The following is a 17,174-nucleotide window of genomic DNA, read 5'->3' as shown; positions in this document are numbered from 1 at the left end:
GCCTTCCGTATGTGCTCCAACATGTCATCTTCAACTGTGATTTTTAAGGCAAACATGGCCTTACCTGCCTTGATCTTCCACTTCCTAAAAGTGTCGCTGGTGTCTTCTTTTGGCTACGTAACTTCATTATCGCCGACGACATCCCAAATGTCTTGGCCTTGTAGGTAAGACTCCATACACATCGCCCATGTGTTGTAATTTTTATTGTTCAACTTTTTGATTCCTCCAACAACTTGAAGATCTCCTATCATGTCAGCAGAACTTCGATAAGTCGAACAAGATTAGTCAACAATCATGTGAAGTACTAAACTTCTCATGATTCTCGGAAGCTTCACTAGAGACGGTCCCCGATCGTACCGCTCTAATACCAATTGTTGAGGAAAACTAGAGTACACAACTCTAACACAAGTGTTGGAGAGACAAAACAAGTAAACAAATTACTTGTATTACACTCACAAAATATTACAACACACACTCTCAAGGACACAATTTAGAAGCTATGACACTCACTTACTTTCTATAGACAAACTCTAGATCACTCACACTCCTACAAGACTATTCTTGCTTCTCATTCTCACTTGGTTGCCTACTACTTCGTTGTAAGCTTTCTTAGTTTCTTGATTACATAGCAATACACACACACCCCTATTTATAGGTGGTGTTCACCGACATTCCCTTTGCCCACCAACATGGGCATTACATAATAGCCACACAAGTTGCTAGAACTTTCTAGCTTACTGTGCATGCATGCCGAATTAACATGCAGACTTGAACTAGAAAAATCCAGTTCGTTTGTAGCTGCCCACTGACATTAGCTTGCTAGAATATTCTAGCATATTCGAACATGCACCAGCCATCTTCAATATTATATGCTAGAATCTTCTAGAACAATTTTATGCATGTTTGAATTAGAATAATCTAGTTCTTTTGTACCGACTGATTTTAATGGGCTGGTGTTGATCTTTAATAGATCATATCCCAAGCCACTTGAGGCAAAACTTACACCAGTAAATAGGTCTTGAATCTTCACATTTGAATCCAAATAAGCTGGCAAAATCTTCTTCACTCCAACTGATTCAGTTGAAATATTTGTAAGCTCATTTGAAGTACTTTTTATAGAGAAAATGTTTTGAGAACCAATCTTTAGTAAAAATTCAAGTGAATTCTGGAAAAGTATTTAAAGTGCTTCTTGGAAGAAGCATATGTAATGTGTTTCTTGCAGGAAGCACTTGAAGTGCTTTTAGAACCCAAAAACATTTTTGCTAAACAAAAACCGAACTGTACAATTTTCAACAGTGTAGACTATTTTATATTATATAGCTAAAAGAATCCGTGTATGTTGAGCCAGTAGACTCTTATTTACTTTTCATCCACTCAACATGGTAGACTCCATTTTATACTATGTAGTTAAAATCTTCAGTCATTTTAAAAACACTTCCAAATGAACCATTAATCTTTTTTTACAGTTTGGTTGAGACAGTAGAGCTAGTAAAAAGTAAAAACAACAGTGACAATATTTACATACATAGTGCTTAATCACTTTCTGGACACTAAATGTATGTCCAACGCATGTTTGCTATCAGCACAGTACTGCTGCAATGTTTTGGATCCATCCATATTTTAAAAAGGTACTAATAATGTATCTTAGGTTGTTGAACAAAGTTAAAAAAGATCATCTTATTAATATAGATCAATATTCACGAAATTTTAGTTCAAGAACTAAAACTCCAATTCGACTAAAGTTTAAGGATTAGTGCTCCTCCAATTTTCTCGTATAATTATAAAGCAAATGTGTGGTTGTTTTTACTTTGAAGTCTCCAAGCATGAGTGGTCTAAAATATCCATAATATCCCGATATTTCCATCGAAATTTCCGTGTTTTTGGACTACCGATATTTTTTTGGACTACCGATATTTCGATATCATCGATATTTTAGACCTTGCTAAGTCACTCATGTATCTTACCATGCAATGTATAAGTGTAAAATATTGTACTAATTCATTATATATAAATGATTATGGTGTGTTTAAACTTCTTTAATTAATTACTACATATTTTCTACACTCACAACGTTTGCCAGCTCGCTATATAATCAACTTAAATAAGTTATATCTATCATGCAATACATTTCCTTCCAATTTTTTGTGATAAACTAATAGATAATTGACTAAATAAACATCCTGCAAAGTTTCAATAAAAATTTCCAAGTTTTTCTTACAATTTCCGTGGTTTTTATTCAATTTTTATAGATATCGATAATATCCCGATATTTCCATCGAAATTTCCGTATTTTTGGACTACCGATATTTCCGATATCATCGATATTTAATACCTTGAGTGAAACAAACTATCCAAAAATTGATGATGTACGTACTGCATATTGCTTTTAGTGCTTTGCAACTTGTTTTGCACCTCCTAGATTTTTCTTTAGAGAGGTTTAGGTTTTATGTCCCCCATCTTTTCTTGTATTTTTATTTATTTTCTTAAGAGGGGTTGGGTTTACGTCCCCCTCTTTTCTTATGTTTTTCACTTCTTATTTCTTCTTGTATTATGAGGGTTTGCGTAACCGGAAATATTGATTGTGGGGCATAAATTCAAGCAAATAAAGCAATATAAACAGAAACAATACAGAGTGGGAGCGAAGATGGTGCTTTACCACAGTGGTAGAAAACATTAATGCCTATGTGTCTGGTGCGGGTTTGATTCCCACTGTTCCTCTTCTCCTAACATTTAACAATTTAATTCACTAACACTATCGTTCGTAAAAAAATGATACACATCAAGAACATTGACGGAACCCACAAAAAACTTTAACAATAATTAATGCTGATTAAGTTGGATGGGGATTGTGTGCTTTGAAACATTATCGGCTAGCTATCACTGCAATTTCAAAATTTGATTCATTTGAAAGTATACGTACCGTCATCTTCTACTTGATAGTGATAGGTGCATTCTTTCCTATATTTTCATATAATTTATTCCTTAGTTTTGTAGAGGAGTTGGTGTTTAAAACTTAAAACAGCCTCATCATTTTCCTTCTCTTAATTTCAGCCAATTTAGAGGGTTTTATGATAAATTGACTTTTAAGAGGAGTTTTGAAGCAAGGCCAGTTGGAGGAAAAATCATGATTTCAAATGGTAGCCTCCAACTGATCTACTTTTATGTGCAAGTGGAAAAGAAATCTAACAAAGTACTAAATATTAATGTTGTAGGTGAAAGCTAAAACAAACAATCTCAAATGAAACAAAAGAGATTTAAATGGTTTAGCATAAAGCCTACGCCCACAAGAGATGCACGACGAGGAATTTCACTAACCAACCAAAGATTACAAAAGAGTGGTTAACTCTCACAATCCAAATTTCCACACATTACAAACCCCTAAACCAAACAAGTAGAGAATGCAAAACAAACGAAGATGACCCTCCCAAATTGCTCTCTAATTACGAACTCACAAATTAACTCTCGCCAAATTGTCAAACAAATGAGCTATGAATTTGCCACACACTCATGACTCCAAACGGTAACCTCCAACTAAAACCCAATTAGATAAAACTCTCTACACTCTTGTTCAAAAAAAAAAAAAAACTCTATACTCATGAAGAGGCACACACTAATAATCTAATCCTAGGTCCTATCTGTAGAGTTATAGGGCTTTTTTTTTTTTTTTAACGAAAGAGTATAGGGGTTAGGTTGTAATAAGAATCATAATCTTAACTGGAAGTAAATATAAATCCTACTCAAATAGATAACTAATCTCTCCATCAACCAAGGAATTCAACCAATAAGCCAAATTCTAACCTAAATAGAATACATCTCGCCTAAATAGGACACCAAATGAAACAAGAAGCACAAGTCGTGATGCCAAAACTTTCTGCACGTAACAGACTGGTCGCCCAATATAGAAACTTCATACGCTGCTTCTTTGTTTCTCTCGATCTGACACTGCTTTTAGATTCTTTAACACTCTAATTTTGAGCCGTAAATCACATCACCGACTACACAGTGTATCATGCTCTTTCTAAACTAACTTTCAACTGACCTCTACGTCTGCACCAGTTTACTGCCAAGCACCCAGCGGAGAGTTACATGACATCGTATAACAGTTGCTATAAAGTGCCAACTTTAAAGGATGTCACCAAACTATTCCTATTCTGGTATCTGTCACCAACTTTAAAGGATGTCACCAAACTATTCCTATTTGGCCATGGATTTATTAGCCGGGGGGGAGGGGGGGTGTCCTTCGTATTGCAGATTTGTATATTGCTTCTAAGTTTATTTCCGTTTCAAGGAATAATAACAGTATTGCTCATTGTTTGGCAAATGTAGCGTTGTCCATCGAGACAAGAGTAGTTTGGGTTGAGGAGCCTCCTAGTGTTATTCAGGATCTCCTAATCCAAGACACTTTGTAAGTTTTCCAAGTTAATGATATCATCTTCCATTAAAAAAACACTTAGTGACAAAAAAAAAACAGTTATGATGATTAAGGGTCTGTTTGGTATTATATTTGAAATTTTTTACTATTTCTCAAAACATTTTTTAAGAACATTTCTTCAAAACATTTTTTTTTTAAGACTAAAAAACTTGATTGGTTTGTGATTTAAAATTTTTAAATCTTACGACTTAAACTAGACAAAGAGATTTAAAAAGAGGGGGTCGCAGGATAGGGAGAAAGATGAGGGATGAGGAAAGAAAGTAAGAGATGATTGAAGAAAAGAGAAAGAAGAGAGTGGATTAGACAAGATAGAGAGAAAGAGGAGTGAGAGAAATAACCGAAAGAATGAAGAGAGCGGATTGGAGGAGAGACGAAAAAGGTAAAAAAAAAAAGAGGGGAGGGAGAGAAGAAATGAGTGAGTTTAAGTTTTAAAACTCTAAAAACTCACTTTTTATATTTTTAGAAGGGAGTTGAAAAGACAAGTGAGAGAGGAGAGAAAGCAAGGATAGAAGGGAGTAGAAAAGACAAGTGAGAGAGGAGGAGAGAAAGAAAGCAATAAATTAAAGCGAGAGAATGGTACAATAGTTATTTTCTAACTAGTTTAATCATGCCACATGCTTCATTGATCTATCGACGTGTGGCTAAATAACTTTTATATTTAGTTCTAGTGTGCCCTAATATTAAGGCAATTATGCGCATTTAAGGTTTCAATTCCTGTCAACTATACTGATTTTAACTCCATGAGCACCAACCGAAGGACCACTAATGAGCATTCAATTGATAATGAAACATGGCAATCAACTCCACCACCACCGTGCCGCATTAAATTCCTAGATTTTTTTTTTGTCGACATGTTTAGGGTTTGAAAAACCCTAAATTGCTTATAATTTATTTATATGCTTTGACTCACAAAAACCCTAAATTGCTTATAATTTATTTATATGCTTTGACTCACAAATTCCACATAGTAAAATAATTGCATAATGCATGAAACATATATATATATATATATATATATATATATATATATATATATTGGAAGGAAAATATTAAATATAGGGGGTTCATGCATCATGGAGAATGTTTTCATACTTCGTGGACGTTTCAAATATCTTACTTTATTTAAGTGTACCTAATTGGTATAAAATAAATAAAAGCGTTTGAATTTTGTAGAAGAAAACCTCCTCTTACAATCCTTTAGTTCCTTAGCTTTTGGTAAGAGTGTGCTAATAACGTGTTGTGAGTTTATTTGACTAAATTGTATTTAGGACTAGAAAGGGAAAGAGGCTAGCGGTAAGAGAGAGAAGAGAGAGATTTAAGGGCTGGTTTGATATTGCTGTTCTTAGAAAAAAAATCTGCTTCTGCTGTGCTGTGAGAATAAGCAGCTGTGAAATAAAGTAGCAGAGTGTTTGGTAAACTTTTTTGTAAAAGTGTTTTTGGAAAAAAAAACAGTATGATAGTGTTTGGTAAACTTTTATGTAAAACAGTTGTGACTGTATGAAATGACCAAAAAGGGTATAATACTATATTATTATTATGATATTTTATTTAATATTATTATTTTTATGTGAGGATTTTGTGTGGCCGTGGGGCCCACACCTCATTTCCCTTATCCCTGTGTCTTATTTTCTCTCTACATTCTCGAACTTTCTTGAAAATTCTCAACTCTCTCTCTCTTCACTCTCTCATCCACCGAGACAACCCTACTTTCAGACCATCTCACCTCAGCTCTTTCTCTCTCTGCACTCTCTCTTCCTCCTGCTTGGAATCCTTGGAATCAACCGCCTAAGCTTGAGCTGAGTGAATGTATCGATGAAATGGAGAAATGGGTTTTGGGAAATTAGGGTTCTTGATGGGTTTGGAGCCGCCATAGCTCGGTGGACGAAACGACGTCAGAGGCTGGGTCTGTTTTCTGTTGATTTTAGTTCAGGACGTTTTCCCCCAGCTCCCACTCAATCAGGTCTCGATAAACGGCGTCGTCAAAGACCTGGTCGGTGAGCTTCGCCCAATCCTCGAAGTCGCGAGCGTAGAGATTTTTGGAGACCCACTTGAGGTAGGCTGAATGGAGGGTGCCCAACATCTTGCCCTTGTATTTTCCGAAGTCGATGACTCCGTCTCTGGCAGGCGACGGTGTTGAGGCGGATAAAAAAGGTGGTTTGGGGGTTTTGTGGGTTTGAAGGAGCATGAGAGGCGGAGGGGTGTGGATAGGTGTGGGAGAGTGGTGGGTTTGACGAAGGAGTGTGGAGGCGGAAGAGAGAGTTCACGGTAGGATTGCCAGAAACTTTCATTAAAGGGTCACTATTCACCCTTGTTTTAGAGGTTTGCACAGAAGCTGAAAAGCCAGCTTTTCAAAGCTGCGTTTTGCTGCTTCTGTTTTTTGGTTTTTTTTTCACCCAAAACTGTGAAAAAAGGCTGAAGCTGGAAGTTTACCAAATACAAAAATGACCGCCAGCTTTTTTTGATACCAGCTTTTTTTAAAATCATCTCAACCCCAAACCATACCTTAATTGTGAGGTGTGTGTTGTATCACCCTATTGTGCCTTTATTTATAGTAGTATGATAGGTTAAATCCTTACTCTTTTAGGATTACAACTCTAATAGAATACTAACTACTAAAAGGAATATTCAAAGATATCCTTAGATACAGTAGGATTTACACAATCACATTCCTAATCTAAATATGACTGCAACAATACTATCTTTTTTTCTTATTTATCAATTTAATGAATATAAAAATAGACTATTGAAGACTTACCCGTCCTAGATGCTCGATACTACGACTTCAAAATCCAAACCTCACTCCGTACTACCCACGCCCATTTTTATCATTGACAATTTTTTCTCAATTTTAAATCGTGAAAATAAGTAAATTAAAAAAATTAATGGACAAAAGTTACTAAAATATATATATATATATATAAAAAGGAACATTCATGAAAAATGCTTGGATTAAGTTTATCTTTATAAAAAAAATCAACAATACTATCTTTTTTTCTTATTTATCAATTTAATGAATATAAAAATAGACTATTGAAGACTTACCCGTCCTAGATGCTCGATACTACGACTTCAAAATCCAAACCTCACTCCGTACTACCCACGCCCATTTTTATCATTGACAATTTTTTCTCAATTTTAAATCGTGAAAATAAGTAAATTAAAAAAATTAATGGACAAAAGTTACTAAAATATATATATATAAAAAGGAACATTCATGAAAAATGCTTGGACTAAGTTTATCTTTATAAAAAAAAAAATCATGCTATAACTTTATTTAATGAAAAAGACTTAAATTTTAATGAAAAACTGTTAAATTTTAATAAAAAAGACAAAAAATCTTAAATTTTAATGAAAAAGATATAATTTTAATATTAAAAAAAAACTGACACGCGCCCCTCACACAAACTGTTTATGAAACTTACTATATTGTTTATGAAACTTAATAGTACTACACTGTTTATGAAACTTACTACACTATTTATGAAACTTAACAATACTTCAATGTTTATGAAACTTAACAGTACTCAACTGTTTATGAACTTTCTACACTGTTTATGAAACTTAACAATGCTACACTATTTATGAAACTTAACCGTAGATACTCGTCCCAGATTTTCAAGTTCTTTCACAGAGTGCAATAAAAAGATGAAAAAAAAATGATAGAGCTCAACGTCCACGCCGTTAAAGTCATGCATGACTAATAGCTCAATACCATTACTAGAAAAATGGGTGATGAGTCCAAAGATGTTGTCAATGATGTTGCCCCATCCCTACCCCCAACCATCCCAACCCACACCTAACCGACTCCTTCCCAACCAAACCGCCCCATATGTGATTCTGAATCAAACGGAACCCACTTCAATTTGAAATTTTAATTTTAGAGGAATAAAATATACTTGGATTATGTCCAAAGGTCATGCAACTGAATGATTGGTTAGGTGCTCTTTGCATGTGCCCTTAGTTAAGTTTTTTTTTGTTTTTTGTTTTTGTGTTTTCTTTCTCTTGTTCTTATTATTAAATAAAATTATAAATTAATTTTTAGTTAAAACTCAAAATTTTAAAACATTTTTCATTAGTTCTTAAAAAAAAAAAAAAAAAAACGAAGGTTGGACCCCATTATATTGCAAAGCGAGATAACTCGAAGTTTTGTGGTCTCTGCACTGTTATAGATTGCCATGAAACTCAACCCAAAAATGCGATAAGCCCAAAACTCTGCCCAGCAACAACGTGTAGGTTCTAGATTACTCTACATTTATAAAGAGAAACGTGCCAACCATCTACAGCTACCACGCACAGCACAGCTTGGCGGGTCATGCTGATGTGTATATATATGTTGCAACGTGCAAGGCAAACTTTAGGGTTTTATAACTTCACACGCAGCATTGTCCCACTTTTTCTACTTTTATCTTTGCACTGTGTGTGTGGCAATGGGTTTTCTCAGTAAAGTCTCTGAGCTTGGAGAGTGGCATCGCAGTAGTAAAAAGCTCAAAAAGAGCAAGCAATTGCAGGTATCTGCTACTATATTCCCACTTATTCGTATAGTTTTTTGCTTCATCGTTTGCAAGGGCGATAGTTAGAAGGGGAGAATCGAACACGATGCTCGAGTACGTGAGATACTCTATATGTGGTCAATCGATGCATATACTTTTTGGTCTATTGTATAACGATAGTTGGAGAGGAAGAATCGAACATGATGCTTGAGTCGAAGATACTCTAATATGATGTATGTGTCTCTTTGTTTATGGTATTTTGGTCATGTAATGAATATTATAAGCCCGACATACTATATTTTCATTGATATAACCGATCTTTTTACTATTACAAATTCACTTGCGCTTTAAAGTGCATAGAAAAGATTCCTTAATAATTATTCCGTTTTTTCTAATTAATTGAACTCTTGTCACGAGTTTAATATTTATTGCCGATTCATCGGAATTTAGTTGTATTATTTTTTATTATAAAGGAGAGAGATTAGATTCAGCAGTATATAATTGTAGCTCGTTCAACCATTGAACTAGCTCAAATCCCTAACCCTGGATCAGAATCTTCGCCTGAGCAAATGGAGAGATCCTCCTGATCAAGCTCATTGGGTCGTTCAATTTTTATCCAACGGTTACAAATATAAGATTTTTTTTAAAAATTATAATAATTATAATCGTTGGATAAAAATTAAACTGCCCGATGAGCCTGGTTAGAGGATCCTCTCCATCTCCTCAAGAGAGGATCTTGATCCCCTAAACCCAAGTATTTTTTTCAGCTACCCTTTACTTTTACTGCTTGTTTTTCTCTTTTTTCTCGCCGATGTATTTTATTTATAAAAAAAAAATAGTCTATAACCGCACATTTTGTTTCTTTTTTTTTAAATTTATTTTTTACATCAGACGGTGGAGATTAAAGTGAAGATGGACTGTGAAGGGTGCGAGAGAAGAGTGAAGAAGTCAGTGCAAGGCATGAAAGGAGTCACGGAGGTTGAGGTGGACCCCAAGCAGAGCAAGCTCACTGTGATTGGCTATGTGGACCCCGATAAAGTGTTGCATCGTGTCAGGCATCGAACGGGGAAGAAGGCTGAGCTCTGGCCTTATGTGCCGTACGATGTCGTTCCGCATCCCTACGCCCCGGAGGCATATGACAGGAAGGCCCCACCTGGGTACGTACGGAACGTGCTGAAGGATCCGGAGGCTTCGGCTCTCGCTCGTGCAAGCTCCACTGAAGTGAAGTATACGACGGCGTTTAGTGACGAGAATCCAAATGCTTGTGTGATCATGTAGTCGAATGATATGCTGAAATTCCAACTTGTAAATTTTGTAGCACTTTTTTGAATAGTCGCTGTAAAAGTTGCTTAAGCGTGTTTTGGAAATGAAAAAAGTTTGCCTGAAGTGTGAATAAAGCAGAGAGAGAGGGAAAATTTTGGGTCTTGTAGCACCATTGTGTGTTATCATCTCATATGAGTTCCCGTTGTTAGAACGCCGTGTCAGAGGCGACAAACAATAGACAACTTTAACAGAGTTTTGATCATTGAACAACTTCGACGATCGATGTGGAGGGCGATCGAAATTTTTTGAAATTGTTTACGGGAGAGTTTTGGGTGATGGAAATGACATGATTAGTGAAGAGGTAACTGTTGTCGAAAAACGAAAAAGTTCGAGTTGAAAAAGAACTGTTGTTGACGGATCATTCATGACCCGATTTTAGTGTAAGTATTTTTTTAATGAGTTTTTATCACAAATGGTCCCTGACATTGATCAAACACATCATTTTGGTCTCTGATTAATAGAAATGGTCCCTGACATTGATCAAACACATTACAAATGGTCCTTCCATTAAAAACTTTTTGGGCAATTTTCAAAGCTTCGTAACTCAATCGTTTCTTAACCAAATTCGACCCATGATATATCAAAATGAAGATAGGAAAGTGTAGAACAAGATTATACCTATTTGGAAACCCAATGGTTGCCGGAGATGGCCGGAAAATAGCCTCAAATGTGACTGGTCCGCGAAAAAACTGGAAAACTCGCCTGAAATGGGGTAAACTTTAAACATTCATAACTTCTTCAATAATCAACGAAATCGAGTGATTCAAAAACGAAAATCATACTTCTCGATGAGACTAAGAGAATGTTAGCTTTCTTGATGGCTAACTCGTCATAGTTTGTCCGGAAAACGACTCGAAATTGACTAACTCAACAATGGTTATCCAAGTTCGAGCCATTTTTCGGTCAAACCATCGTATATTAGCAGTCAATAAAGGTACCATTCTCTTTGTCTCGTTGAGAAGTATGATTTTCATTTTTGAATCACTCAATTTCGTTGAGTATTGAAGAAGTTATGAATGTTTAAAGTTTACCCCATTTCAGGCAAATTTTCCAGTTTTTTCGCGGACCAGTCACATTTGAGGCTATTTTTCGGCCATCGCCGGCAACCATTGGGTTTCCAAATAGGTATAATCTTTTTCTACACTTTCCTATCTTCATTTTGATATATCATAGGTCGAATTTGGTTAAGAAACGATTGAGTTACGAAGCTTTGAAAATTGCCCAAAAAGTTTTTAACGGAAGAACCATTTGTGATGTGTTTGATCAATGTCAGGGACCATTTCTATTGATTTTCAATGTCATGGACCAAAATGATGTGTTTGATTAATGTCAGGGACTATTTGTGATAAAAACCCTTTTTTAATTGATTTGGTTACAACCATTGAGATCAAAGTTATTGGGCTGAATGGGATAGGCCCAAAGTTTTTTCATTTGTACTGTGGCTTAGGCCCAAAGTTATTGGGCTGAATTGGGATAGCACTTAAGTTGGACTGGGCTAATTATATTCCAAAAGAAAGCGGTCTGGGAGTGACAGATACGATCCCTTGCTTTACAGCCACACTTCGCGCACACGACGTCGTTTGATTTTGTGGTGTCCAAAACGCGTTGGCCAGCCAGAGGAATCCCTACTATAAATACCGCTCTTTGTGGTCTTAACTCACCATTTGGATCTGGGGCCTCTCTCTCTCCCGTTCCAAAGTTCTTCGCTCTCGAGCGATTCGTTCCCCTCCAAACCCTAACCCTAGATCGAGTTCCCTCCCTTTTTACTCAAAACTTTGTTTGCGTGCGGGACATTTGTGTTCCGAAACAAGGATCGAAACCCTAGCCGCAGTCGATTGCGAGCGAGGGTCCTCGTTCGAGATAGGGTTTGAGAAAAATCGAATTGTTTCGGACTCGATTCGGTTTGTGTGTTGGTTGGTTGATTTGCTGCAGTATCTCAAATGTCTCGGTGTTTTCCGTACCCTCCTCCTGGGTACGTGAAGAAGGGGATCTACGATGAGCCCCTGATCGATTCGATTAAGGTTTGTTGAGCAATCCTTGCTTTGTGGGTCTTTTGGATTTGTGCTCGACGTGTACTGTACGATTCGGTTCGTTAATTGATGTGTATGTTCAGCTCTCGTATGATCATATTTTGTGTAGATAAGAGAACCCATAAAATGCCCTGAAAAAAGTAAGAGCATAGAGAGAAAAATTTGGAAATGGGTGAATTCGAGAGCTGAATCGTGGGTTTTACCATCGATAACACTTTTTAGTTCCCCATAGAAACAAATAGAAGCCATTAATCGGTATAAAACGTAATTTCACTTGCTGGGTTTTTGTTGGATTGAGCCAATTTTGATTGGCCAAAATCGGAAACTTTGGCTTAGGTTTTGAGCCCCTGACATGAAATCTTGAGTGGTTGAGTGTTGTGTTTGCCACTGGACTCTAGTGTGTCCAGAAACTTTACATCCATTTGTGATAGAAATAGAAGCCGATGTTTTAATAAAATGCTATAGAAACACAAATTCCTGGCCTTCTTTTTGTAAGCTGAGCTGGTACTACTGTGTTGTAGCTTGTGTTCATGCTTGTGGCACATCAGTGTCTGTTGTCTTCCTTTTAGGAATTGATAATGGTACTTTTAAAACCTTCCTAGGGCTTTAGCTGCGTGCTTGACGTGTGTGAGTGATGGTACCTGTTCTTGGTACTAGGCTTCCACATTGTCGTGTTGTTTGAATCAAACAACGAAACATGATACTTTTACAGGCACTTCAGAGTCCTGTTAGGTTGGGATTGAGATTGTATTGTGTGGCAGATTAGTGAAAATGATTTGAGATGTGTGACGAGATTGCTTGACATTCTTGCATATGCATATGAGATGACTGATTTGAGATCGTCAAGTACATATTCAAGTATGTGCTGCCTACTTGAAGATCATTTTAGTTCTCACTGAGTTACATACTCAAGTTTGAAGTGGCTACACATAACCATGAGTGAGTTTGCTCTATAGTGGATTAGGAAGTGACCTTTGAATTCAGGTGGGTCCTTAGAAAGTCATAATGCTGAAAGGTTGCCAAGGTGAGACTTAAGCAATTACAGCTTTGAGTTTTGCACTATAGTAGATTTTTTGGGTAGAAGGTAGGGTCAGATATATAGATAGTAGATTTTAAGCAATTACAGTTTAGTTTATTTGACCAGTTATTTCATAGATGGTAGGGTCAGATAAATAGCACCTTTAGCCTGGTGTGTTCGGGTGTGGCATATGTTGTAGGATTCAAGTTCTCCTTTTCTTTTAGTGCAGTTTGCTTGAAGATGCCTTGGTGGTGGAAATGGTAGACACGTGAGACTCAAGACTGTCTTGTGCTTAAGGGCGTGGAGGTTCGAGTCCTCTCCAAGGCATAATTGGGAATCCATGTAGTTTTTGGTTCAAGTCCTCCTTGAGGCATAATTGCTTAAGTTTCACCTTAGTTGTTGGCTATGATTAGTGCTGATCTCTATGCAGCAAAGTTAGAGTGCAGTCTATAGTGTGTGTGAAAATTTTGATTTAGGTTTTTTGTTGGAATGCTGGCTGTGTTATGGATGTCATGAACATGTATAAAAATTCAATTATCTCTTGATACAGAGAAACAATAATACCCAACAATAATAACCAAAATTCTCATCATAGATCATCCGTATTGGTTGTGTCTTCAATGTTGATTTATTGATTTCCATTACTATCTAACATGTTTCTTCCTGATCTGAAGCTTCTGTCACTGTTCCTTCATATGTAACTGAAAATTGATCTTAAAAGGATGTTATGTTTTATCCAACAATTTGTGGTCTGCTTTGGCATGCTTGTTTTTGTGACAGTAATTTAAACTTTTCCAATGAGTTCAAAAGTTGATGGTTACCCTTGTTATTTGAAGCTCCAAAGAGAAGATGAGAAGGCCAAGAAGGAAAAGAAGAGGGAGAAAAAACGAGAGAAGAAAGAAAAGAAGGCTCGAGAAAATGGGGAGCCTGAAAATAAGAAGCACAGTCAGAAGAAAAGGCACAAAGATGAAAGGCACCAAGAAGACAAGAAAGGTACAGACCATGGAAAGAAGAGAAAACATGAAACGGAAAACCTTGACAAGAGTGGCCTTACTGAAGAACATGAGCAACCAGTTGGTTCCCAGAACTCTTCTGATAGCACCGTTGACAGCAACAAAAGGCAGAAGCAGGACTCTCCCCCTGATGGCAGGCATAATTCTGGTGAGTGCTCTTATGTTTCTTCCTTACTTGGGAGAAGGGTGTTTGCCTGTTGGGTTTGTTAGCTTCTCATGGGCACTGATATTCTTCCTTCAAAATGTATTATTATTTGAAGCAAGCATTCTTCGGATCCGGTTGCCTCTCCAAAGGCACAAAGATCCTGAACTGCTACCCAGAGAGGAGCAGCCTTGCCAGTTCCCTCTTAAAACGCACAAAGATCCAGTGGTGCTATCCAGAGAGAAACAACCTTGCCAGTTGCCTCTCCAAAAGCACAAGGATCGAGTAGTGCTACCCAAAGAGGAACAGCCTTGCCGGTTGTCTCTTCAGAGGAACAAAGATCCAGAAGCGCTACCCAGTCCTGAACAGCCTTGCCGGTTGTCTCTCCAAAGGCAAAAAGGTGCAGAAGTTCTATCCAGCCAGGAACAGCCTTCCAGGTTGTCTTTCCAAAGGCCTAAAGGTCCAGATGTTCTCCCAAGCCAGGAACAGCCTTCCCGGTTGTCACTTCAAAGGCCTAAAGGTCCAGAAGTGCTACCTAGCCAAGGACACCCTTGCTCTTCCTCAGGAAGGACAGATAATGCCTTTGTTGAAGGACTGCAAGAACCTGCTCCTAAACAAGGCGTGGATGAGGGACAGCATCCGTGCTCTACTTCTGGAAATGCTAGCAATGAACGCTCTTCCAGGCGTGGTAAAGAAAAACACCGAAAATCTGGCAGTGGTTCTTTTCCTTCACAATACAGAGAGCTAATGGAAAACTGGGTTCAACCTCCTCTCTCACAATGTCTTCCCGTGGATATCGACGATGAGGGATGGTTTGAGGCAAAGACAAAATGGAACTGTGGCGTTGAGAAACCTACAGTCGTCAGTGACAGCCTGAGCTACAGTGATGCAACGTCTTGGCCATGTGCTCGCCTCTTCCCTGAGTCCGATATATGTGCATTGCCATACACAGTACCGTTCTAAACCCCCGCCTGGAAAGTGGAAGATTGACAAGTGAGGAGCTGAAAGCGCCAGTGAACTTTGTATTTGATAGTTTTTCGGTACTGAAGGTGTGAAGAGGTTGTTTCCGGCTTTGGTGGTGTTGGTTTGCTTGCTCTCTCGTGCCTGGAGCGACTCCCGGTTGGGTTGAGAAAACAGCAACGGCAGAGATTTTAGGGAATGAAAAGATTTGTATTTTTTTTGTAGGGTAGATGGCATATTGATGCATCACAAACTTTGCAATTCTTTTGAAATCGATTATAATATCATTTCCTTTTTCTCAACTCTTTCGGCATTTCTCTATTGGTTTTTGGTAGTTGGCACTTTGGCTCTAATCGGGTACAACGTCGCTGCGTTAGATGTTTTAGGGCTGGTTTGGTATTGCTGTGCTTTGAAAAAGAACTACTGTGAGAATAATCGGCTGTGCTGTGAGAATAAGCGGCTGTGAAATAAATCAGCAGAGTGTTTGGTAAACTTTTTTGTAAAAGTGCTTTTGAAAAAAAAAAGTCTGATAGTGGGTCTTTTCATTAAAGGAGCACTGTAGTTCTGTGTGCTTTGAAAAAAAGCCAGTTTTCCAAAGCTACAAATTGCAGCTTCAGCTTTTTCCTTTGATTTCAGCTTATTCTCACAGCAACTTCCAAAATAAGCCCTTTTTTTTTAAGTTTACCAAACACCAAAAACACTCTCAGTTTTTTTTCATAGGAGCTTTTTTTCATAGGAGTTTTTTTTAAAATCACCTCAACCCCAAACTGGGGCTTAGTTTTGGGTGGTGCTATCCACATTTTGTTTTATATTTTACACATTTTTCACAATTTTCGACCATTAAAATGAACTGAAAATGATCAAAATGATAAAAATTGTGAAAGGTAAAAAATAGTGTGGGGTCAACGAAAAATCACATTAATAGGAAAATTTGTTGATCATATGGATTTTTAACCCATACATATTGGATTTTAACCGAGAAATGTCATTATTTGGGGATATTAGTAAACCATGCTTAACAACTCATGTAATTGTCGTTAAGTAGCAAATTCATTTGCAGTCATATTTGCATAAAGTGATTATATCAATTGAAATATATTTTGCCACTCATATTAATGTATGGTAGTATTTCTCTTAGCCGAACTCCCTCTTCCTCTAGTGTAAAAATACTGATATACTAAAAAAAATTGAAATATATTTTGGTAGAGATTGATATCTTGAATTAATTGCATAGGCCAAAGGGACTTGAGTTATATGATTTAAAATATCGACTATATATCTTTTTATATAAGTTGAATCGATGATATTGTTTTCAAATAGAAAGAGTCTTTCAATCCAAAAAATGAAAAAAGATTTAAAGATGCAGTCCAATTTCGTTCTAGAACTTCTCGAAATGTTTGGATTTCAGAATTTTAGATGTTAAATTTGATTCGGATGCACCAAAGTTGAAAAGTACAGAACCAAAAGTGCATCAAAGCACTTATGAAACTAGAGGATTTAAAGAAATTGACATGTGCAAGTGGTTTGTATCTCACTTGATTAAAACATCAATTCTTACACTTGACTTCCGAAGTTCCAATCTACGCTCGACTATTATTTGTGTCAAGAAAAATCGGGCCGAATCGTGCTCGGCCCATTTAAATAAAGCCCAAACCGGCACGAGCCTGAATCACTGGTTACGTTTGGGCTGGCCCCTAACCAGTTTAACCGACCCATGATATCGGGTCCGGATCCAAACAGACCTCGAGTTGGACAGACAGTTGGAC

General features: G+C 37.1%; 2 protein-coding genes across 3 annotated transcripts; both read left to right on the top strand.

The window, feature by feature from the left end:
- Positions 1–8,794: 8,794 nt before the first annotated feature.
- Positions 8,795–10,351, top strand: LOC126591148 (heavy metal-associated isoprenylated plant protein 27-like). 2 transcript variants are annotated; one of them, XM_050256729.1, is made up of 2 exons: positions 8,795–8,940; positions 9,814–10,351. In XM_050256729.1, the coding sequence occupies exons 1-2, from the start codon at positions 8,860–8,862 to the stop codon at positions 10,198–10,200; spliced, it is 468 nt and encodes a 155-aa protein (XP_050112686.1). In that variant the 5' UTR covers positions 8,795–8,859; the 3' UTR covers positions 10,201–10,351. The 2 variants fall into 2 exon arrangements, with proteins under 2 accessions (XP_050112686.1, XP_050112693.1); XM_050256736.1 differs by having other exon boundaries at positions 8,804–9,155.
- Positions 10,352–11,902: 1,551 nt separating this feature from the next.
- On the top strand, positions 11,903–15,710 carry LOC126591032 (uncharacterized). The gene is made up of 3 exons (XM_050256569.1): positions 11,903–12,266; positions 14,130–14,454; positions 14,567–15,710. The coding sequence occupies exons 1-3, from the start codon at positions 12,186–12,188 to the stop codon at positions 15,409–15,411; spliced, it is 1,251 nt and encodes a 416-aa protein (XP_050112526.1). The 5' UTR covers positions 11,903–12,185; the 3' UTR covers positions 15,412–15,710.
- The last annotated feature ends 1,464 nt before the right edge of the window (positions 15,711–17,174 follow it).

The sequence above is a fragment of the Malus sylvestris genome, chromosome 2 (assembly GCF_916048215.2).
Source record: "Malus sylvestris chromosome 2, drMalSylv7.2, whole genome shotgun sequence".
Classification (NCBI taxonomy): Eukaryota; Viridiplantae; Streptophyta; class Magnoliopsida; order Rosales; family Rosaceae; genus Malus; species Malus sylvestris.
The sequence above is the reverse complement of the archived record's forward strand: the minus strand, read 5'-3'. Positions and strand labels throughout refer to the sequence as shown.